The sequence below is a fragment of the Trypanosoma melophagium genome (genome assembly GCF_022059095.1).
Source record: "Trypanosoma melophagium isolate St. Kilda chromosome Unknown ctg26segment0, whole genome shotgun sequence".
Lineage (NCBI taxonomy): Eukaryota > Euglenozoa > Kinetoplastea > Trypanosomatida > Trypanosomatidae > Trypanosoma > Trypanosoma melophagium.
In genome coordinates, this window is record NW_027125157.1 from 229,005 (window position 1) to 253,149 (window position 24,145).

Sequence of the window (24,145 nt, forward strand, 5' to 3'; positions counted from 1 at the left end):
TCTTTTGTTTTCTTTTTTCTTTCCTTTTTTTTATTTTCTTTTATTATCTTTATTCGTTTCGTTCTTTATTTCTTTGTTGATCTTTCAATATATCGCAGGATTTGTTTTATTTGTTTTTTCTCACTTTCTTCTACTCCTGCTTGGTGGGGTACAACTGCAAAGAGACGGACATACTTCTTTCATTCTTTTTTTTTTGTTATTTTCAATTTTTAATAAGAGCACGTACATAGTTACCTTTTAACAGTTTATTTCTGTGTAATTTACGTTTCACGGGAGTGGCAATAAGAAAGAAGAGAAAAAGAAAACAATTTCTCTTTACATTACATTGGAAGTCCCTGCGTATTGTCTTCAAAGGTGTATCAATAAGATAGTACAAGAATTCAAAAATACATAACGGTACATATAAGTAGTATATATATATTCTCCTGATATATATATCTATTTAGCTAAATAAATTAAAGTTTAGAGACAGCATTATACATTAATTATACTTATCATATGGAACGATTATGTAGAATGACGGCTATAAGTTCCGTACCTTCCTCATCCCTTTATAAGAAAAGGAGTTTAAACGAATACACCACACTTCTCTCACATTATAACAGCAGTCATTCCTTATATATATCTAAACGTTCGTACTTCTGGCCGTATAATGAAGACTTTGTCCCTAAAGGGGCAACACCGAGTGGATTTCAATCAAGCAGTTCTCCAGAGATACGATCAAAGATATTACGTGAATATGCACTAAGTCCTCTATTTGGTGCACGTGTGCCATGTTGTACACTTGGTACTATGCGTTCTGCAAAGGAAATGATAGACATTAAGAAAGAAATTCCATTATTATTGTGTGATTTACTTCGCATGAAGGCCGGTAGTGTTTCACTGGGTCCACTAGTGCAAACAAGCGAAATGATGTTGTATAAACACGATTCACCGCTGAGCCCACGACTTGGAGATGATCGTAATAGTAATATCAATGCTTATGGGCGAAAACCAACTGCTGCGAGAACTATCATGGATGTATTTCTACCAGAAGAAATTCCAGTAGAAGAAGTCGTGGGACTTGGGCATCTTCTGTGTGAGAAGCTTTATACAGTAATGGATGAAGTTAGTAATACAAATACTAGTAATAATAGTATTCATTGTGATTCCAAAATGAGTGTTGATGCTCATTGTATGACTGGCAGTGATGCTAGTGGTGGATTGAGTGGATTGAAGTATGCACGTGTGTTGGTGGATCGTGTGGGTATTTCACACTGTAGTGTGCCGTTGTTGGATGATGGTGGATTCGAGTTCGCTGCAGTCACGAACAGTGAAGAGGCGGATCGTATTATGCAGCGTTGGCATGAACGGGACGTGTAAAAAAAATATATACGTACATTAAAGAGATAGGTGGATATGGATAGATATATAATTTGGTGCGTTTGTATATATATGTATATCTGTGAACCATGAAGAAGAAGTGTTTGAATGATAAGAGGGAAATGAGATTTCATTTCATTTTTTTTCTCCCTTTTTCATCACTCTTTTTATCTATCTATTTCTGTTTCGTTTGATATGAATCATGATGATGAAAATTATATCTAAATGTCTATACTCTTCTCTTTTTACTTTATTATTATTATTATTATTATTATTACTATTATTATTATTATTATTATTATTATTATTAGTATTAGTATTAGTATTATTATTATTATTATTATTATTATTACCATAACAACAATACCAACAAGAAATAAAATAAAATAATAATGTTCAGACGCCCACATTCCCCTTCTCTATTCCTCCTCCTCCTATTACTATTACTACTGCCATACACGCTCCAGCACAACAAGGGCGATGCCGTTGTCCTCGGCGCCTCCGCCTTCCGCTTCACCGCCCGCCCGGGCCGCAAGTGTTTCACCGCCGAACTCCCGGAGGCCGGCCGCTATGTTCTGCACTACCGCCTCCCCCGCAGTCTCGCCCCGCTCGTGTCGGTCGCCGCCTCCACCCGCGACGGGCGGCCGCTGCTCGAACACGAAGTCGCCCGCCCAAACGCCCACGATGTTATTTCAGTGGACGCCCAGAGCGATCGCACCATCGCGGTGTGTTTTCGTGTTGCCGACAAGGCCCCACTCGCTGCGGCGGCAATGCACATTACGTTGGATGTGTTGGACGCGGAGGAGGCGGAGTTGACGCGGCAGAAGCGGCAGAGTTACAGCACGTCGAGTCCAATCGGCGTGGGTGTGGGAAAGGCAAGTGGGGCGATGCAGCAGATGCAGTATATATTTAACACAGTTATGCAGATACGATATGCGTATGTGCGGCTGCTTGGGGTGGATGAGGACATGCAGTACTCCTTTGATGAGATGAATGCGGTGGCGTGGGTGTATGTGTATGTGTTTGCGGCCGTGGCGGTTATTATCGCACTTGTGGGGTACTTTCGACTGCGATTGTACTTTCTACGGCGTAAGTATATTTAGAGGAGTTGGGAGTTAAAGAGGGGAAGAATAGTAATAGAAATAATAATAATAATAATAATAATAATAATAATAATAATAATAATAATAATAATAATAATAATAATAAAGACAGCAAAGCTCACAATAGAGAAGAGAAATATATATATATATATATATATTGGAATGTATTTATTTTATTTAATCCCAGTGGATAGATCAATCAAGCTATTTATTAGGGAAGACGTAAATGACGAAAAGATGACTGTGATGCCGCAGGAATAAAAGAGATAATTACTATGTGTATAAATTCATATGATCGTAGAAAGAATAATAATAACGCATTGCAAATATGACTGAACTGTAGTCATGTCTGTATATCTGTGTAATTTAATTGATTACAGTCACTAAAGAAAATTCTCATAAAGAGAGAACCCCTCCAAATCATTATTTACTTTTTTTTGTTTTGTTTCGTTTACAGTTATTATTATTATTATTATTATTATTATTATTATTATTATTGTGCTAATACACGGCATACTTTTCATGTTACCTTCTATTTTTTTCACTCTAAGCAAAGATGTTCTCGTATAAATATCAATAAATGTATACATATTAATTGTGTTCTTTCTGTGATTTATCTGTTTAATTTCTTTTTTCATTTTCTTTACTTTCTCTTTTAATAATAATAATAATAATAATAGCAAAAGTAATATATATATATATATATATATATATACGTATAAAGGAAGTAATACAACGCAAAAAAGAAACAAGAGAGGGACTCTAAAGAACAAACAAAGCATTCAAATATATAAATAAATAAATACAAACCACAACAACAACCAGCTAATAGAACATTTAAAGATAAACGTTAGGGAAGATACAAAGAAGAAAGCAACTAAAAACACAAATAAGTAAACAAACAATCTATCCATCCCTCCATCTATCAATACAGGAAAGATGGAGCGTCCCTCATTATTGCCTTTTCCTTTTATCATCTTAGGATTAGCCGCCGCACTGCTACTCATTTACTTTGTGGTTGGCAGTATTGTGCGATACCATAAAGGCATGCGGCAGTTCCCCGAAGTACTTCCCAACTATCGCTGCTGGTGCGCTTTAGTGGGCAGTCTTCTAGTTATTCTCACCTGCGGCCGGTGTAGACTGGGACGTGGATTCCGCAGTAATAGTGGTGGTGCCTATTATCACAATAACTACCACAATAATAATAATAATAATAATAATAATAATGTGAACACGAATGGTATTATTAGTGGTGGGGTGTTTCCCAGTATTCTGCACGGTAGAGCGCGTCATGCACGTGATCTTGCGTTTGAGGCACTGCAGAGTGATTTGGATGAAGAGTTCAGTGATGAAGTGGAGACGGCTATGCAACCAGCAGCAGTAGTGAAGATGCGGGGAGTGTAGTATAATGTGAGATTGATAGAGTGATTTGTTTGTTTTTTAGTTTTATCGTCTCTCTGTTTTTTTCTTTATTTTGTGTGTTTGTTTGTTTCTGCGGATGACCCTTGAAAGTTGTTGTATGTACATAAATTACATATATATATATATATATTATTTATCTGTGTATGTGCGTGTGTGTATATGCATAGCGAGGTGTTTCTTGTGGTATTGTTGTTATATTCTTGAGGTTTATTCTTTTCTTTCTTATGTTTTTCTCTCGTATATCAATATATTCATTCACTTATTCTCTTTCTATGTGCCTATATATATACAGATATATACAGATGTATATATATATATATATATATATATACATGATTACAATACTGATCCTTGCAAGTATGAACTACTAGTAGGAGAAAGATATATGTATATATCAACGCAAGAACAAAGCAAAAAAGAAAGAAGTATTAATAGTGGCGGAAGAAGATGGAGTATTATTTCCGTAGAGAAAACAAGGAAAAAAGAGACTGATGCAGAGTATATATATATATATATATATATATATATATATATATATATACTGTATATAGTAGATAACAACAATGAAAACGAATAAAAAAAATATTGAATAAACAGAGACGTTCATTGCTCTTTCTCTTTCCCTGTGCGTGTGTTTATTTGTGTTGTATGTTTATTCCCACCTGTTTCAATAACTTCTTTCCTTTATTAGTGTTGGTAACAGGAATGGAAAGAATCATCTTTATTTTTTTTTCTTTCTTTGTATTTATATATAAGCAAACTATATCTTTCTACTGTGTTATCTACAAGGATATTTTATTGACAAGAAAACACACGGTGGTTTTATCGCTCTTCTCTATCCTCCTAATACACATCAAAGGAGTTAAATAAATAGAAGAGATCTTTATATAACTATATGTATATATATATATATATATATATATATATTATATTATATATATAATTATATAAGGAATATTAATTCCAATAATATTTAACAATTTGTTGAATATTTCAATGCGTCATTCCTTCCGTTTTCAACGTTCCCCGCGTGATGCCAATAATTCTGTTCTTTTTTGGGCCATTTCACTCGTGGATTCGCAGCGGCCGCAGTCAAACTCCAAAGATCACGCAGTATTAATACAACAAGAAAAGGAAACCGTAAATGAAAAAGAACAGGGAGTAGAAGTAATAGAAAAAGAACAACAAGAAGTAAGGGAGGTAGTATTAGAAGAAGAAGAAGAACAGGAAGAAGAGTGTAATGATGTTGAGAGGGAAATGAAACGAACTCGCAGAGAACGTGAGACTCCACAGGAAGAAAAAGTAATAGAAGTAACAGAACAAGAAGAAGAAAAGGAAGAAGAAGTAATAGAAATAAAAGAAGAAGAAGTGCCTTGTACGGGTTCTTCCTCCACTATTACTGTAGCCGCACCCACAACAACAACAACATTAATAGACATCACCCAACGGCGTGATCATTATCGATTTAAAGATGTACTTTCCGTAAGTGGATCGTTATTAGAAGGTTTGTTAGGCCCAGTGGCGATGGATGTGGAGTTAAATGGAAGTATATCACTATTGCGAGAACCGGAACGATTCGCTGCGTCTCTTATTGCGATGGAACGGGCCAGTAGTAATACACTGCAGAACTTTCATGCATCTATACAACTCTTCTTTACGGTGCGTGGAGAGTCCTACTACACTCTTCGTGCACCTGCAGTGTATACTCGTAATAATAATAATAATAATAATAATAATAATAATAATAATGGTAATAGTACAGTTTGTTCGCCTGTAGTATTTCTCGCTAAACTTTTCTCCGCCCCTGCGGTAGCGAAGATTGTCCTACACGCCTCGTATCTCTATCGACTACTCTTTCTCTTTCTGGGCACCGATCGTCTCTCTGTGTGTAATGTGGTGGATGTACAAGTGTGGTCTACTGTGATGGGACGGGTGTGTGGGCAACACCAGCGAACACCGCCGTGTGCAAATATACAGCAAGTCTGGGAGTTTATTCCCCACACCGCACAGGAGCGTATTGAGTTATTACTACAAAATACCAAACTCGCCGCACAGTATGATGAAAGTATATGGAAAGAGATAACGGAAGAAAATATAACTATAACGCATACAAGAGGTAATACTATAGACATAACATCAGCTCCATTAGTATCATCCACGACTGGAAAGGAATTACCCGTACTTCAATTAACAGAAAGACTCCAATCTCTCTCTGCACTATATGCCTATTATGATCAATATCTCCAACCACTAAAGAGTAGTGGAACAGGAGGGACAATTGGTATTTCTATTGCCGCCGTGTGTGATGTAGAGACACGTGTGTGTTTTCTCTGTGAACTCATGTCTTATCATGGAATGTTTGTGAATAAACATTTATTGGATTCCATGTTAATAGATTTAGATCAACAAATAGAAGTTCTCACACGTGAGGGAAATGAGGCCCTGGAGGTATTACAAACATCCATCATAGCAAAAAAGAAAGAAAGAAGAGAAAAAGAAGTCGTTGCGTTAATAATAGAAGAATTAGATGTAGAAGAAGTGGATATTGGAAGCATTACAGCTGAGAAACTTGTAAAGTTATTGCGAGAAGAATATGGATCTGTGATTAATACACGTGATAGTTATGAACATCAACTTCGTCAATTTTGTACGTATATGTATAATAACGGTTGTGAAAAGGGGAATGTGGCTTACATATGGTTAGCTGTACGTGAACGGCGGGAGTTTAGACAATCGTTAATGGATGGATTTAAAAAGGGTGCAAATATTCATGCACGCATTATTCATATCCCACAAGAAGAAGATGATGATGAAAACGAAGAAAATGAAGAAACAACAACAATAACAAGGAAATATACAGAAGAAACAGCATTAGAATATAATAATAATAATAATAATAATAATAATAATAATAATAATAATAATAATATGGATAGTCAACATGTGCATGATGGTCTACTAAGGCGTTCTCTCTTCTTCTCTGTTCACCCTAAATGGGAAATTCACCACAGCACCACCGGACGATTGTACTGTTCAAAACCCAGTCTGCAAACACTATCCAAAAAGCCTGTTCTCTGCCGTACTATTCTCCCAACAAAAACAACAGCAGAAACACCATCAATATCAATATCATCATCAAAAACAGCAACAACAAAAACAAGAAAAACGATATTTAGTAATCCATTATGGACACCACGACACGTGTATGGTCCCCCACCCGGATGTACTCTCATTTCCTTTGACTTTAATCAAATTGAACTCCGCCTGTTAGCCCACTTAAGTGGAGATGAACTTCTCATACAACAACTCTGCAGTGGGCGAGATGTACTGTCGGAGATGGCACGTCGATTGATGGGAATACAACAAATAGAGAATGTCACACCGTACGTGCGACAGGCAGTGAAAGTAGTGGTGTATGGAATGTTGTATGGAATGGGAGCAGATCTTATGGATCAACGTTTGCAGCAATTACAGCAAGAAGTATCTATCGATACAAGTACATCCTTAGTATTAAATGCACGTCAATTTCTACGTGCCTTTCAAGAGAGTTATCCCGCTGGACATGCCTTTTTGAAGAATACTCGAATGACTGCATATCATGAAAGGCGTTGTGTTACATTAAATGGTATACGTGATTTGTCTAGTGAACTGGATGGTAATAGGCGAAAACAAATCGCTATAGCAGTTGCTATTCAAGGAGGTGCAGCTGTTATATTACATCATGGGATGATTGCCGTACATGAGAAACGGCATACATTTCTACCACACTTCCCCGCAGCTGCCGTGGCTCTTGTGATGTCTGTGCATGATGAACTTGTGTATGTTGTACCAGACGCTGCTGTTGCTTTAGTGGCACCGCAGATTAAACGTGTATTGGAAGAGCAATCTACGGTGTTATCACTGCGAGTACCATTACCCGTATCTGTACAGGCAGGGAAGTCATTAGGTGAAATGGAACCACTTGAACTTTCTATGTAAATGGAGTGGATTGTCTTATATATATATATATATATATATATATATTATTTGTGCTGTTTTATTTTCTTTTATTTTTATTCACCCTTCTTTTTATCACATGTTTGAGAAGATTCGATACAACCAACATAAACCTCTTTAATACATACATACATAAACTCTTGATTAATATAGTGCTCATTCATTTCTACATCTATCTATTATACCCCTCCCCCTCATTTTTTTTTTTTTATTTGTTTCTCTCCCTCTTCCTGTATATTGTTATTCTCTATTAGTGTATAACTGTAAGAAACGGTGTAAATGTCAGTATTTATTCCACTACAACAAATACCACCGGCAGTCTCTCCAACTGTTCCCGTGGCGTTTCCCACACATTTTAATAATAATACTAATAACAATAATAATAATAGTAGTGTTGTTGGTGGTGTATTGTCTACACCAGCAGAGAACTCTCAACCATCTCAACAATCACGTAGTCCTCCACCGTCAACATCGGCATTTTCTTCATTACAAAAAATGCCAGCGGTGTTTCCCAAAACGTCGACAAACAACACCTCTAATCCACCGGCGGTGTTTATGCGTAATGCTGTGATGTCTGTTCCTAATAATAATAGTGCCATACACACACCCACAACTGGAAAGAATGTACCCATAGCAACAGGAACAACTAATATTAATACTAATACTGCAGCCACACCGTTTGGATCACCGATGTTTGCGACGGTATCTTCATCGTTTGGTATTTCCCATTCCACACCGCTAACAACACCCGTAAGTCATTTTGCCGTTGGAACTCCAGCAACACATCTTGGACATCATCATCACAATAGTCATAATAATAATAATAATAATAATAATAATAATAATAATAATAGTAATAATAATTACAAAGGCCATAGTAATACAAATGCCATGGCAAATACACCCGCCGTTCTAGCCACATCTGTATTTCAACAAGCCGTACACAAACGAGAAATCTCTCCCGCTCCCGTGGCGCCTATTTCTACTCCCGCCGCATCTAAAACAGGGCAGCGGGTTGCTGGGGTTAACGCAGGCCATAATCACGCCGAGTGGGATCTTACAACACTTCCACACAATCAACATAATCATTATAATCATTTTATGCGGAAATCACCTCCTGCGTTTCCGAGAGATGTAAATTCAGCGGCGATGTTTAATCCAATGTCGGCTGGTGGCAAACGGGGAAGAGGCGGTGGAGTTTTATTGGGCGTCGGCGGTGCTGGACGTGGGCCGGTGCTGCCGGACTCCACAATCTCCGCAAGAACATCACAACAACAACAACATAATCAACAACAGCAGAATACAGAAGTGAATAAACAAAGTGTTTCAGATCCAAGAGGACAGCTTCTCTCTACACGTGTATTTATTGCTTTTATGAACAAGATATCAGATGAAAGTGAGGCACGTCGAGAAGAGGCCGCCGAAATACTTGAAACGGCCTTCTTTGGCGTCGTTGGCAGTCACGGTTGCGGGGAGTTTCCGGTCGCACTGCAGCAGATGCATGCGGCGTGGCGAACATTAAAGGAAAGTCGTCCACATGCACTTTCCAAGGGAGAACATTGGGTGGCGCTATTTGCACTTGGTTGTCATTTGAATTTTATTTCGAGTACGATTCGATCTGCTGAAAGAGAACAACAACAACAACAACAGCAGCAGCAGCAAGGAAGAAGTGATGGAGATCAGAGAGCTATAGTCTTAAGTCGTAAATGGTCTGTTTTATCCAATAGTTGCACGTATGCCAATCTTCTTTGTGATATTTGTTTACATTTATTTACGAATCAAAGTGAAAGTCATATTCCATATGGTGTATTGCCGCTTATTTTACGACGTGCACGAAATACATTTGAGTTGGCTAATGATGAAGGTGTTTTTAGCGTTCAAACAAATATGAAAACAATTCTTCTTAAACTTCACCGTCATGTACGAGTTCCTGCGATACAACAAGAACCTCAATCTATTGTAGAACGTCAACGTGTAGCTGCTTTCGCATATATGTTATCAGAAATGTTACTACATTCCTCTGCTCCTCCTGATAGTGATATGTTTATTAAGTCATTTCATCAATACTGTCGGGATATGGTTGAGATTCGGTGTACATTGTATCATCATAACGCTCATAATCTTTTACAAGAGCCTCTTACAGATGCTACTATTGAGCAAGCGATGGAACTCTTGTCTCGTGCCTATGTGATTTTACCAGATACAGCTGCAGAGAATAAACGACTTTTATTTGTAAAAATTTCTGCATGTGGATTAGCATTAGGAAAAATACCACCAGTAAATGAACAAATTTTTTTCAACTTAACGGAATTAGATGATTTAATTGTTGCTGTTCAAAGCTCTAATATAAAACTTTTTAATGCTGTAATGGAGAAGAATTCAGAATTTTATGTACGATGTGGGATTCACAATGTTTTACAAGTTGTTGGTAAACGTATTTCTCTTTTAATGGTTGTAAGATATTATATGAATACTTTATCTAGTCGTTTGCCGGTACAGGATATGCTTAATTACTATCAAATGCCTCTCACTTTACAAGAGGGATGCAATGTCTGGTTACTTCCATTACTTGTGGAAAAACGTATTAATGGAGTAATGGAGAGTGGTGTTCTAGTCCTTAGTAGTGCAAACCCATTTGATGAATACAGTCTTGAATCGCTGAAGGCTTTTGCGGCTAAGAATAAGTTGGTGGAGTAAAATTCAGAGGTGTTTTTCTTTTTTTCCTTCTTCGCCTATTGGAGTAATGCAAAAGGAAAAAAGAATACAATAGATAATGATCGATTAACTCTTAGAGTAAGATGCTGATATTTTTTTATTTATTTTAAGAGGGGGATAGAAGAAGAAGGATGAATGAATGAATTCAGAGTTTCTGAAGTTGTTAAAAGCAGAAAGAGGAGGAAATATATGCAGATCTATATTATTCTTATGTACGTATATAATATATTGTTTTTCCTTGTATGTTTTTTTTCTCTAGATTTGTGTTTATGCCTTGGTTAAGTTTGGGCTCTTTTATGTAATAATTATATTTTATGTTTTTGTTTGATCTTTTTTTTCTTGTTTTCGATTCATGCCAATTCTCTGTTTTCTTTCTTTTTGTTTTGTTCTAATCTTTTTCATGAGTAGAGAGAGAGAGACGGGGAGTAAATATCCGCTGAAGAAGAGAAAATAGACCCGACTTGCGGAAAGCCATAGATTTATTTTTACAACATTAAAACAACGGAAACGACCACTTGTTTAAAAACAAAAATAAAAAAGGGATAAAAGGAAGGGTGAATTTGCGCGTATTTCTTTACGTTCCCACGGATAGATAATAGAGTAAATAAGAAAATCTTTTTGTTTTTTTTTTGTTTATTTCCCTGTTCGTTTTGTAAAACAAGAAGTAAAACAAACAAACGAAAGAACAGAGATAAAATAGAGAGAAAAAAGAAAAGTAAAAGAAAGATACTTGAATGGAGTCCGATGCGGGATTAGTGCAAGTAACAAACTTTCGTGGTGGTGGTCTCGCCGCTGAAGACGATGTGGAGCGGCAAGAGGATGAAGCCGTTGACTTGAAATTAATATTTAAAGAATTTGTAGAACGATTTCGTATTCATAATGATCATTTGTATATGGAAATGCTTCGGGCAAATCTTGCAGGTGGTTTGTTCTTTATGGAAGTAGAAATGAGTCATGTGCAGCAGTTTAGTGGTACACTCTTTAATGCACTTCATACAACTCCAACACGAGCTTTGCCATTGTTTGAACACGGATTGTGGGAACTCGCGTTGGAGCGAAAACTATTTCCATCCTTCAGTAGACAAAGTACAGTACAATTACAGTTATACTGGGGTGTACCACCAACACCACTTCGTCAATTGGCTCAAGCGAGTGTGGCTCGTTTAGTTTGTATTAGTGGTATTGTTGTCAAAGCCAGTGCCTGTCATGCTCGCTGTGTTAGGGCGGCTATCCAATGTACGAGTTGTTTAAGTAAAACATACATTAGTGGTGGTCGCAATATTGATCTTCCACCGCACTGCTTAGAGAACGGTGGACGTCTTAATGGAGTTAGCGGTGTTAGTGGAAGTATGGGAGGAGGCGGCGGTAATGGTCAACGTAAGTGTCGACCCAATCCATATACACTATTACCAATGGAAAGTGAATATGAGGATCAGCAGATAATTAAATTGCAGGAGTTGCCAGAGGATGTGCCTACAGGTGAACTTCCACGACATGTCACAGTAGTAGTGGATCGTTATCTTGTCGATCGTGTTAGTCCCGGATCACGTGTGCAAGTGGCGGGTATTGTTTCTGTGCAGGAGAAACGTGGTGGTTTGGATGGAAATAAACGAAATGGTAAAGGTATGCGTGGGGCTGCTGGACTACGGGCGCAATATCTTCGTTGTGTGGGTCTTATGTACATTACTGCAAAGGATGGGGGAACGTCTGTGCAGAGTGTTAATCAGAATTTCTCATCGCGTGTACGATCACAGTCGTTAACATCATGGCAAGCAGAAGAAGAGGCGGCGTTTAAACGATTTGCAGAACAAGGACGTGTGTATGAGAGACTTGCAAAAAGTATTGATCCCGCTATTTTTGGATTAGAAGATCAGAAAAAGGCGATTGTGTGTCTTCTCTTTGGTGGCACCCGCAAGAAACAAGGGAGTAACTATCTACGTGGTGATATGAATGTACTCTTTATTGGTGATCCATCCACGGCGAAATCGCAATTACTAAAGTTTACAGAAAAAGTTGCCCCAATTGGTATTTACACTTCTGGTAAAGGCAGTAGTGCGGCTGGTTTAACAGCATCTGTTATTTCTAATGGTAATAGAGACTTTGTACTAGAAGCAGGATCAATGGTATTAGCAGATGGAGGTGTGGTTTGCATAGATGAGTTTGATAAGATGCGAGATCAAGATCAAGTAGCCATTCATGAAGCAATGGAACAGCAAACGATTTCTATTGCTAAGGCAAATCTTACCACGATGCTAAATAGTAGAACAAGTGTATTAGCAGCGGCTAATCCTACCCTTGGTAGTTATGATCCATTACGTTCGAATGAGGATCAAATGGATTTTCAAAGTTCTATTCTTTCTCGTTTTGATCTTATTTTTAAAGTTATTGATCCACGTAATCCGGAGATCGATAATCGCCTCGCACAGCATGTTGTGAATCTACACAAGGGTGGAAGTGGACGTCATGCACGTGGATCCACTTCATCTACGTTATTACCATCATCACGTTTGGGATCTTCTATGAATAGTAATAGTAATAGTGGTAGTGGTAGTGGCGGTATTGTAGAACGTTCATTCTTTACAAAGTATGTTTCCTACGCCCGAGGCACACGTCATCCACGTATATCAGAAGATGCCATGTCGGTATTATTAGACTTTTACGTACAAGTAAGACGTGATGCCCATCAACAAACACTTGAAACGCTCTCCTCCCCCAATGCCACCTCTGGGGCGAAACCGCAAACCCCAATTATTCAAATCACGGCACGTCAATTGGAGAGTTTAGTTCGCATTACGGAATCTATGGCGCGAATGCGGCTTGATGTACTCGCCAGCCGCGCCGATGCGGAAGAGGCGATACGTTTATTTAAAGCCGCCACTGTGGATGCCATTAAGAGTGGTGTGTCTGATCAAACTATGACGGCCTCGCAGAGTGAATTGGTGTTACGCATTGAAGAGGCCTTACGCCGGCGAGTGGCATTGGGGGCAACGGTGGAGCAGAACAGACTTTTATCAGAAATGGCGCGAATGGGATTTGATGTGAAACTTGTGGAACGTGCAGTGTATGCAATGGTGAAGCGGGAAGAACTGGAGTGGCGGAAACAGCGTACACTTATTCATCGATTACGGTAATTCGAGACATTCCATCTATTTTTCTCTCTGTGTGTGTTTAACTTTGCTACACTATGATCATAGTGTTATTACATATCGTTTCTCTCTCTCTCTCTCTCTCTCTCTCTCTCTCTCTTTATATAAATAAATAAATATATACATTAAAGGAGATAAATACAGAATGTGTGAAAGAGAGTGGGAAAGAGAAAACGGTATCGTGAAGTATTGATTGTGATATCTTGTGGCAACTGTGATACAATGGAGTTACATATTGGATGAACATTGAAAGGGCAGGACTTTTTTTTCTCTATTTCTTTATTTCTATTTATCTATCTAACTGTTTCTGTCTTTCTTTATCATTATTATTATTATTATTATTATTATTATTATTATTATTATTATTATTATTATTATTATTTATTTATTTATTTATTTAGTTAGTTAGTTAGTTAGTTATTATTTAAATGTATATGGAATCTATTTTATCTTTGTTTTTCCCTTTCTTTCATTATTCTTAGCGTTACTTCATTACCCGTATATATATATATATATATATATATATATATATACATACAGGGCGAGTGAGAGAGAAGGTCAGACGGTATACTTCACACGTTTTCAGTACTATTGACCAAAACGTTAGAAGTAAAATAAGAATTAACGGAGGAAACGAATTAACAAAAAACAATAAATAAAATAGAAAAGAGAAGTGAGTGATATAGTTTAATCATGCAAGAACGAAATCAGTTGACTCAACAGCAAGAAGAAGAAAAAGAAAAACAACATTGGAAACGAAATAACGAAGAAAGAAAACAAAATCGATTTAAAAAACGTAAAATAGCACAACGAGATGCATCTTTGGTAGATATAAGTATTGGTGAAATATCAACATCTATTACACCACTCGCTGAGTTTATCATTTCATCAAAACTTCGACAGAAACTACAACACACATGGTCTATGGTACGAAATACAAATCTATTACCGCAGAAGGAAAATACTGGAGTGGAAGTTGCTGTAAAAGAAGAAAAGGGAAAAGAAGAAGAAGTGCAGGTGCCTCCATTTAAGGTGGGAACGTTAGAAATGTATAAACGTTTCCCAAAACAGTATGATCTTCTTATGCAGCGACACAACTGTGAGGCACTAGAGCAATACCTGCATGAGGTTTTAACGATACTTCAAGAGGGTGGTAATCCCAATAATAATAATAATAATAATAATAATAATAATAATAATAATAATAATAATAATAATAATAATAGCAAGGAGAAGGAGGGGAATTACTCTAAAGATTGTACTTGTGCTGCCGTAGAAGATAGGGAGGAATCATTATTGCATGTATTAGACTTTGGTTGTGGTACTGGACGTATAGCGTGTATGCTTTGTCGTCATACGTCTGTTGGTGTTGTGTACTGTTATGATGCGGAGGAGTCTATGCTGCGTGAGTGTATTATGAATGTTGTGCGTTCAATTGCGGAATCACGGCCAGAGGTGCATGGTGTACGTATTCACCGTACCCCTAATACGATTCAATCACATATCCATTGTACAGAGAGTAGATTAAATCATAATAGTAATACTGATAATAATATGGATGTGGAGAAGGAGAGTATTGTGTACATTGGTGCGTATGATGAAGCGAGGAAGAAGGCCAATCCACCACGTGGGGCAGTAGTGATGGATGTGTGTGTGCGGCCAGTGACGTTTGCGGCATTACAACGTGGTCTCCTCTTTCCCTCCAGTAATAATACACACAACCTTGCTCATAATAATAATAATAATAATAATAATAATGATAATAATAATGATAATCATTGTAGTAATAGTAATAATAGTTATCACCCACGTGTAGATATTGTGGTTTGTGCTTGGGCACTCTCGTATGTTATGCGTGCGGCGTGGGGCGGTGATCGCTGGCATGCGGCAGTAGATGCGACTATAGCGGCACTGCGGCAATTAACAAGAACTCCAATAATAATAACACAATCCAGTTGCAATAATAATAATAATAATAATAATAATAATAATAATAATAATAAGGGAGCTGCGGTAATAGTTGTAGAAACACTTGGCACGGATGTTCAGGTCCCCACACGCCACAATACACTCGCTGATCGTCTTGAGATGCAACACGCATTTGAGAGACGATGGGTGCGATGTGATTATAACTTTAATCATACAACAGAAGCCGTACAACTCACACGGTTTTTCTTTGGAGATGCGATTGCACGTCGTATTGAGTCGGAGCAGCGTACAACACTGCCAGAGTGTACTGGAATATGGACCCAATGGGGGAAATGATAAATGCTATATATATACTTTTATTTCTTATACGCTTGCTATTCGTGTTTATTTTAATTTTTTTTTTTACTTGTGGTATTTTTTGTATTCTATCTATCACTTTTTTTCTTTGCAAAAGATAACATCTTATTATATTACCCTCTATATTCTCTATCTATCTATCTATTCTATTTTATCTTCTTATTCGATATTGTTCTCTTCTCTCTTAATGGATAGCCAGTGGACAGAGAAACGAAAACAAAACCCTCATTTTACTGTGTTTTTATTATGAAAGTTCTCCACACAAAGTCTGCGACGGAGCCCATTCTTCTCGCCACTACATGTCATAATATGAACCTATTGGCGATTATAACACGATCGCTCGTTGTGGTTTATCGCTCCACCACACTTACAGTCGTCACCACACTCCCACTAACACTACGCGAAGATGAGAAAACGGTATCCGCCTGCTGGTCGCCGTCTGGACGATTACTCGCTATTGGACTGCAGTGCGGGGATGTGTATTTGTTAGATGTTGAGAGTGGAGATCTCGTCCGGCGATTTATACCACGCAGGAGTATCGTATTAACAGGAAAGGTTCCCATGGGGACGGGTACGAGTAGTAGTTATAGGAATACTTCTACCTCTGCTGCTGATAATAATAATAATAATACGGCTGGGACTTCTTTCTCTTATGAGGGTAAAAATAGAAGGAATAGTAATTCAAAGGGAAATGATGATGATGATGATGATGATGATGATAAGGATGATAAGGAGATAGATCCACTTAAGAAACCTCCCATTTTACCTATTTCAGTTGATGGAGCAATTGTAGCCTGTACGTGGACCTCTATCAAATCACGTGCAGCTGCAATGAATAGTCATAAAGAATTATGTTTACCTCTTCGTGTTACAGTCTCATCACCTATTCTTGAGGAAATAGAACGTGAAAATGAGTCTACATTATTATTATTAATGGATCAGAAAGGATCTTTATGTTTACTTCCTGGTGGTATTCAAGAAGCAGCTGTAATAATGATTTCATTACCATTTTTACTAGATCCCATGCGAATGCGAGTAGAGTCTTTTCTTGTAACAATGACATCTACTCTGGAAAAAATGAAGGGAACTTATAGTAGTAATAGTACTGGGAGTTGTAATAGTAATAGTAGTATTAGTATTAATGATAACGGTAGTAATTATCCTCTTAATGACTCTGGTAATAGTGCAATAACACATGCTGGATATATGGTTTTGCAGGAAATTAGTGTATCTGGAACAGTACCACAAAACTCATCACAAGTGGTACGAATTCCTTTGATGGATGTTATTGCAAAAGTAACAAGATGTGAAACTGTTGCTCTTTGCTGTATTGTTGAATACTATCGTATGGGTAAAGTTTCATATCTAAATGCACGAGGACGTTGGTCAAAACTTATTCATACCGTTCGAAATGATTTGTTATTACCACAAAATGTTATGTTATTACGTGATGCTCTCGTAGAAGATATTACATTTCCTTCTACTGCAGATATTTCAGCATACTTTAGTAAATTACAACTAACTACTCTTACTAACGATATGGAAGAGATATCCCATCAGTTTGCAGAACTCATTCTTCAAGTTTCTAATGTAGCCTATCGTTGTTATGATATTGCCCTTCAATTATCGCAAATGCACTCTAGTGATAGAAGACGTCAATATCTCTTAATGGATTTTATTGGTGCTATGCGAGAGCGCTGCAGTCATTTTATGCGACAAATGCGATTAGAGGCAGATCATGAAAAGGAACTACTGCAATGGGTTATACAGCGAGCGGCTCTTTTAAACAGTAAAACAGCTCAAAGTACGGAAGCGAGATTTATTTCACAACCACCACTACGTGCTGTGCGTCATCCCTCACTACTTCGTTCACTACATCGTATTGGACGTGGTAAGTCCACAACACTTCCTTTATTAGATGAAGTAAGTCAATATGGAAAAGAAGATGAGGAAAGAGATGATAATGATGATCAACTAGAACAGATTATACAGGAATGTCTCTTGGGTAGAAGTGAAACATTTGGATCTGTGATCTCTTTATTAGATGTAGAAGATGTAGGACCAATTTTAAAACGCTATTGTGAAGTACTTCCCACAGAATCCGTAGCCATAAGAGATAATGTGCAAGTGCAGGCAGTCACACTTACACAATCCGAACCTTTTGAACCTCTTATGGGTCTCTATGCACCAGTACTTGGTGAGGATAAACGTATTTGTCTAGTAGCGCAAAAAGAAATTAATATTGCTGATATGACTCCTTTACCGTTTACAACCGCAGGAACGAAACTTCTCTGGTGTGGTGTAGTGGATGAGGAAAGTCACTCTGTATTACTTTGGGAACATTCTACCGCTTCTGTTACTGGTGGTGGGGGATCTGAGCATGCATTAGTGGTAGTGTTGGTGGATGAAAGTGGGGCTATTGAACTTCAGTCATACGACGATGAAGAAGAAGAAAAGGAAAAAGAAGAGGAAAATAATAATAATAATAATAATAATAATAATAATAATAATAATAATAATAATAGAGTGGAAGTATCAACAACAGCGGCGGCGGTGACGGTGGGAGATAGTGGGATAGCACAGAACAAGTATGCTGTACTGGAAATTAAAGGTATTTCTACTCGTCACCTGCGAGCTTCTGTAAGTCGTGCACGTGGTTTTGGTGTATTTTATGCAAAGGAACGATTTGTTGTTGTTGACTTTTACGTTGGTTAGAGGTAAAGCGAAAGGGAAGGAGATAAGGGAGAAAAAAGAAGAAATAAAGTATATATTATTCTCTATGTTTGCGTATTTTACATTACCGTTAATAACAGAGGGATTTACAAATGTATATTCTTTTTATCTTTATCCTCTTACTCTTCCTTTAGTCATTTCTTCTTGTCATAGATACACAGAATGCGATTTTTCGTTTTTATTTATTTGTTTACTACGCATACATATACATCCTTATATATATATATATATATATATATATATATATATATATATATATCCCTTGTTTGTGGTTATTCCTTTTTGATCACTAATGATGATGACTCTCTTTCTCTCTGCATGCGTTTAATGTTTATGTAATTATATCTATATATATTCCTTCTTTTTTTCCCGTCTTATTCTTTACTTATTCTTCTCTGTGTTTGTGTGTCATTCTCTGAGTTATACCGGCGCTACCAAATCCACATACGCACGTAAATCCCTATTTACTCACGTGTATACATACATACACACATACACATATACAGAAATAAACATAATATTCCTGTAAATGTCCGGAAAATTTAGTGAGTTCGCGGAGAAGTACCACATTCTGCCCGTCTACCGCACCTCTCTCACGGCTGTCATGGCGGCGTGGGGTTGGGTGAGTGAGCGGGCGTGGCCGATTTACTCCACCGGCGTTATTCTCTCCGTTCTCTGCATGTTGGCCTCAGCGCAGGAGAAACAAATCCTCGCCGATCACCTCTACGGCAGTGATAAGAGATTTCAGCGGCAAGAACAGCAAAAAGAGGCGGCAGTGCAGACCGTTGAGGAGGCACGCAAACTGTTTCAGGAGGAGTCTTCGCAGGGCGTGAAACAAGTGGTGTGGATGCTCCCACGTGATGAGTATAGGCGTGAGTATGAGGAACGGCATGGCAGAGCATAAAACGTGAGAGGAATTGGGGGAAGAAAAAAAAAAAGAAATAAAGGTAGCAAAATGAAAAAAAAAAGAAAAAGAAAAAAAAGAATATTTAAAAATCAACGAAAAAAAGAATAAATGAAAGGTGGTGATTATGATGATGGTGATGTGGCGTTAGATGTGGAATTTGAGGTGTAAAGAGAGAAACCAATGAAAGTGAAAGAAAAGAAAAAAATAACTAAGAAAGGAGTGAGAGGAATGTGACAGCTCCATTGTAGGTGGAAACACTATTGAGAGAGGGAATCATGACTCTGCGTAGGTTCTGTGTATGCATGTTTTTAGTTACATGATGAAATATACGTGCATAATAAAATGAAATACAATGAGAGTGCATGAGCAAAATTCATCAGAAGAGCTGTGGGGTTTTCAAAAGATGTGAGGTGTCATTTATGGTCATTATCTCTTTCACCGACTTTACGTATCGCACAGACTGTCACTTTTACACACAGAGAGGAAGAAGAAGAAGAAGAAAAATGGTATTAATTAAATCGCACTAGAGGTGCGCTATCACACTTTATCTGTTTTCTTGTTAACTTTGACTTTATTTAGTGTCTCTTCACTGATATATGAAAACCACACGGAGAACGAAAGAAGGAAAGCAAGGGAGTAAGCAAGTACAGACACAGAGTAAGAAAAATATAACATATATATATATATATATATATATCTGGTAATAGACATCATAAGCTGAAGATGTATTATAATCATTTAACTGTAACATTCTTTTTTTTCTTTTGTTTTCTTTCTCTCTCTTGTTTTTTCTTTTTCTCTACCTGTATGATGAAGGGAAAAAAAGGTGATTCATCACACAAGATATTATTCCTTTTATTGGGAATCATAAGGTGGTTTGTACCTTTCATAACACATAGTCAGTATCCTCTTTCTTTTTTTTTTGACTGATTGTGTGTGTGTGTTTTTTTTTTCTTGTTCTTTTAGTTTTTATTTTATTTTTAGCTGATCTTGTAAATGGCGGATGATAGCACGCAGGGAACGGCTGTATCTGCGGAACTCACACCTCTGCGAGAGGAAACAGGGGCTCCAGCAGCAATAGTTGGTACAATACCCACATCTGCCCCTAACATAATAAGCACATCCACTCCCATCATGGCCCCAATAGGAGGAGGTGTTAATACTACTATTACTAATAGTGGAAATATAGGTACTATTCATATGAACCCCAATTCAAACTATGTTCCTAATTCTGCCTCGGCAGAGGAGAAGGATTGCAGAAGCCACAGTGTGTCTGTGTTTGAGGAATTATTAGATGCGGAAGTTTTGCTAAACCCGGCAAAGTTGCGGGAGGCCTCTCGTGCCGGCATCCCCCCGCGTTATCGCAGCACCGTTTACCGTTATCTCCTCGGTGTAGCTTTTGTGGATAAATCGCGGGAGATGACGTTAGAGCGCATGCAGGATAAAGACTTTGAGCGGCTGGAGGTCACATTTGCCCGAATCGCCACTGGAATAGGGAACGAGGGAAGTAATGAAACCAACAACAACAATGGCAATCTAAACAACAGTGCCAGTTTGACGCCCCTCACCAACGCCCCCGTCCCCCTTCTCGCCCGGCATGAAAGTCTCTTCGCCAGCGGCGGTCGCTGCGCCGACAAACACGCCTCCGCCGGCAACGACGCCTGGGCCGCCGCGTACACCCGCGCCAAGTCGTCGCCGCCCCTCGCGAGGGACAACGAACGGCGCAAGCGACTCGTCGCGGCCGCTCACGCCCTGCAGGTGGCGAACTCCGACGCCACACCGGACGCCGTGGAGCATATTTTTGCCCTCGCCCGTGTGTTTGAGGCTGTGCACAGTACCGCCAGGGATATTTACTTTTCCACGCAGGCGCTTTATCATCTTTTGACGCACCATGGAAATGTGCTGCAGAGTCCGGCGTGTTTGCAGCGGGAGTGTGGGACGTTTCTCATGCTTTTTCGCGCCACAAACTTTGAACTCTATCGTCACTTTATGAGTGAGGGCGTAACCGTGGTGGAATGGCTTCCAGATATGCTCTCTACACTACTTGCAGGTCGTTTACACGATGATGATGTGTTACGTCTATGGGACGCCTACTTGGCAGATGCACTGGAGCAACTATGTATCCCACTACACCCTTACGTCTGTTTGGCAATTCTAGCAGATATGACAGAGGTACTACTGGAGTGTGAGAAGTCTGGTATAGTTGAGCGAATTCGACGACTTCCACGTATTAAAGCAGGTAGTATTATTCAGAAGGCTATCTCACTAAGAGAGTCCGTCTTTTCAAAAGGACTTTTGTAAAGGAAAATTTTGCCTCCTCTTTATATATCTTCTGTCTTTATACGTGCAAATTCATGCAAGAAAAAAAAAAGAAAAGGAAAAGAGTTCATCATTATTTCGTGGTATCTCTCTTTTTTTATTTTTACTTCTGTGGTGTAAAACGTGATACGAAATTTTTTCTCTTAGTTCTTCTGTTTGCTATGTCGTTCTGCTTTAGTGTGTATTACATTTTCTTTATTTTTGTTTTTTTGCTTTCGTTGTCCCAATCGTTTCACCTTTGATTTGTGCTGTGAGAGGTGTGATTGTTCTTCTTTCTATTTGTTATTTTATTTTCCTTCCCTCTTTATGTATTTATTTCCTCGTGCTTCCTGTACCTGATAAAAGGTAGAGATGAGTCTAACCGTTAGTCCGCGAAGTTTTAGAGCTTCACTGTTAGAGCGGTTCGAGAACTCAGGTATTCTAATGACACCACCACAACATTCTCAACAACAGCAACAACAACAAAAAGATAAACCTGGAAAAAATAGAAAAGATGAACATGTTGTTATTGAGAATAGTAGCCTTCTTGGAAGATTTTTTGATCCCGTTGATATGGATACAGCTGGAAGTGCTAACGCAACGGCAATAAAAAGAACAACAGGAATAGATACAAGGGAAATTGGATTGAGGAGTAGTAACTCCCGTTCGTTTGTGTTAAATTTTATTGACCAATGTGTAGCTAATAATGTTCCTGAATCTCTTATAGTGGAGCATGTGCTCTTTATGATTGATGCGATGCAGGAGCAAATTAGTATGACAGAAGCGATGCATGCTAGATTTCAATACGACCGTTTACGAGATTATGAAATGTCAGAATTAACAAATATGCTCGAACGACAGCAAGTATATTATGATCAAAAGGAGCAAGAGGGAAGACTACAAAGTCATGATGTTGAAAGAGAAATTACAAAGGAAGAAATACGTAAAAATCAAACACCTTTATTCACTCATATGGTAAAGGAAGGAGATATCTCAGGTGATGTTACTTCCCAAAGGAATCAGATGATGAATCCTAGTCTCTCTAGTTCACACGGAAGAAGAAATATCAGTCCAACTTCTTTAAATACTACTCTTGGACGAGGTGTTCGAGTGGCTTTCACACAAACCCCACATGAGCAAATAGATAAAGAAACATCACGAACTTCTCGCGGTATTACACGAACAACATTCCATCACTTTATGTGCCCTACAGATGCTAGTAATAGAAAAGAAAGACGAAAATATACACCTGTCCCGGATGAACCACAACGGAAACCACGATCACGGGAAGGATCGGTGTACAGTGGGACCATATCAAGGCATGATTCTTATCAGACTCTACCAGTAAAGAAAGCCGCAACAACAGAAGTACTACAAGTGCCAGCAATAAGAAAAACAACGACAGCAAAAACAAAATCAACAACAATAGAAGCAAAAAAGGCGGCTGCAGCATGGCGAGGCCGTCAACGTCTTCTAGATAAAACAGGTATTAGTTTTACTGGAAGTTCAACTTGGTCTGATGGTGATGATGATAATGATGATGGTACACCTTTACCAGTGAATTACCGTAGTAGTAATAGTAGCTCCAATCTCAGAGAGGACGCTCAACGTCATCAAGTGGAAAAGGAAAACCAACAAGACGGAAAAAAAGAACAACAACAACAACAACAGAATCAACGGCCGCCGCTTCGCATACACCAGTGGAAAAGTACATCACCGCCTAGAGATGTTTCCACTGGATTGATGCATCCATCATTATCGTCACCACAACGTAGCGGAGCCGAATCCGACGTATTAACTCATGAAATTCACTCTACTAAAAAGGATGAGACTTCGAAAAATTGGATGGATGCACGAAATATAAGTTCCAGTCTCCCTGTTGCAACGTTATTATCAGTTCGAAATCCTTCCTTCTACCCAAGCCCGCATCTACAGGCGTATATCGAACAGAGTGAACGTAGGGTAAGAGAGGTGGATCGTGTTTTGTCGAGTATACCCGGAAATAAGATTGATTTTCATCAATTTAGAGATGTCAATATGGTAGAATCACCCCTTTCCGCTGATGTTTCTGACCTTTCAGATGACTAGAAAAGAGAAGAAAGAATATATATAAGAAATTCCTTCATTTTTATTATTTGACTTGATTTTATTGACGTCTCCAGTATAAATTGTTTGTT

The 24,145-nt window shown here is 38.2% G+C and overlaps 11 protein-coding genes across 11 annotated transcripts; all 11 read left to right on the forward strand.

Moving 5' to 3' along the window:
• Positions 1-498: 498 nt before the first annotated feature.
• LSM04_004935 (uncharacterized protein) lies at positions 499-1,362 on the forward strand (the record flags this gene model as incomplete). The annotated part of the gene is made up of 1 exon (XM_067337948.1): positions 499-1,362. One exon carries the CDS (start codon positions 499-501, stop codon positions 1,360-1,362), a length of 864 nt encoding a protein of 287 aa, XP_067190769.1.
• Positions 1,363-1,754: 392 nt separating this feature from the next.
• On the forward strand, positions 1,755-2,465 carry LSM04_009242 (GOLD domain; the record flags this gene model as incomplete). The annotated part of the gene is made up of 1 exon (XM_067337949.1): positions 1,755-2,465. One exon carries the CDS (start codon positions 1,755-1,757, stop codon positions 2,463-2,465), a length of 711 nt encoding a protein of 236 aa, XP_067190907.1.
• Positions 2,466-3,404: 939 nt separating this feature from the next.
• LSM04_000715 (uncharacterized protein) lies at positions 3,405-3,869 on the forward strand (the record flags this gene model as incomplete). Its single annotated transcript, XM_067337950.1, has 1 exon — positions 3,405-3,869. One exon carries the CDS (start codon positions 3,405-3,407, stop codon positions 3,867-3,869), a length of 465 nt encoding a protein of 154 aa, XP_067190616.1.
• Positions 3,870-4,883: 1,014 nt separating this feature from the next.
• On the forward strand, positions 4,884-7,865 carry LSM04_008250 (DNA-directed DNA polymerase; the record flags this gene model as incomplete). Its single annotated transcript, XM_067337951.1, has 1 exon — positions 4,884-7,865. One exon carries the CDS (start codon positions 4,884-4,886, stop codon positions 7,863-7,865), a length of 2,982 nt encoding a protein of 993 aa, XP_067190866.1.
• A 297-nt stretch (positions 7,866-8,162) lies between these two features.
• On the forward strand, positions 8,163-10,580 carry LSM04_008703 (uncharacterized protein; the record flags this gene model as incomplete). The annotated part of the gene is made up of 1 exon (XM_067337952.1): positions 8,163-10,580. The coding sequence occupies one exon, from the start codon at positions 8,163-8,165 to the stop codon at positions 10,578-10,580; it is 2,418 nt and encodes an 805-aa protein (XP_067190883.1).
• Positions 10,581-11,332: 752 nt separating this feature from the next.
• Positions 11,333-13,729, forward strand: LSM04_002275 (MCM OB domain; the record flags this gene model as incomplete). The annotated part of the gene is made up of 1 exon (XM_067337954.1): positions 11,333-13,729. The coding sequence occupies one exon, from the start codon at positions 11,333-11,335 to the stop codon at positions 13,727-13,729; it is 2,397 nt and encodes a 798-aa protein (XP_067190676.1).
• Positions 13,730-14,437: 708 nt separating this feature from the next.
• On the forward strand, positions 14,438-16,009 carry LSM04_001569 (uncharacterized protein; the record flags this gene model as incomplete). The annotated part of the gene is made up of 1 exon (XM_067337955.1): positions 14,438-16,009. The coding sequence occupies one exon, from the start codon at positions 14,438-14,440 to the stop codon at positions 16,007-16,009; it is 1,572 nt and encodes a 523-aa protein (XP_067190645.1).
• A 267-nt stretch (positions 16,010-16,276) lies between these two features.
• On the forward strand, positions 16,277-18,745 carry LSM04_005701 (Anaphase-promoting complex subunit 4; the record flags this gene model as incomplete). The annotated part of the gene is made up of 1 exon (XM_067337956.1): positions 16,277-18,745. One exon carries the CDS (start codon positions 16,277-16,279, stop codon positions 18,743-18,745), a length of 2,469 nt encoding a protein of 822 aa, XP_067190798.1.
• Positions 18,746-19,292: 547 nt separating this feature from the next.
• Positions 19,293-19,667, forward strand: LSM04_006335 (uncharacterized protein; the record flags this gene model as incomplete). Its single annotated transcript, XM_067337957.1, has 1 exon — positions 19,293-19,667. One exon carries the CDS (start codon positions 19,293-19,295, stop codon positions 19,665-19,667), a length of 375 nt encoding a protein of 124 aa, XP_067190814.1.
• A 999-nt stretch (positions 19,668-20,666) lies between these two features.
• LSM04_002749 (Rab-GTPase-TBC domain) lies at positions 20,667-21,971 on the forward strand (the record flags this gene model as incomplete). The annotated part of the gene is made up of 1 exon (XM_067337958.1): positions 20,667-21,971. One exon carries the CDS (start codon positions 20,667-20,669, stop codon positions 21,969-21,971), a length of 1,305 nt encoding a protein of 434 aa, XP_067190692.1.
• A 369-nt stretch (positions 21,972-22,340) lies between these two features.
• LSM04_000922 (uncharacterized protein) lies at positions 22,341-24,056 on the forward strand (the record flags this gene model as incomplete). Its single annotated transcript, XM_067337959.1, has 1 exon — positions 22,341-24,056. One exon carries the CDS (start codon positions 22,341-22,343, stop codon positions 24,054-24,056), a length of 1,716 nt encoding a protein of 571 aa, XP_067190620.1.
• Between the last annotated feature and the right edge of the window lie 89 nt (positions 24,057-24,145).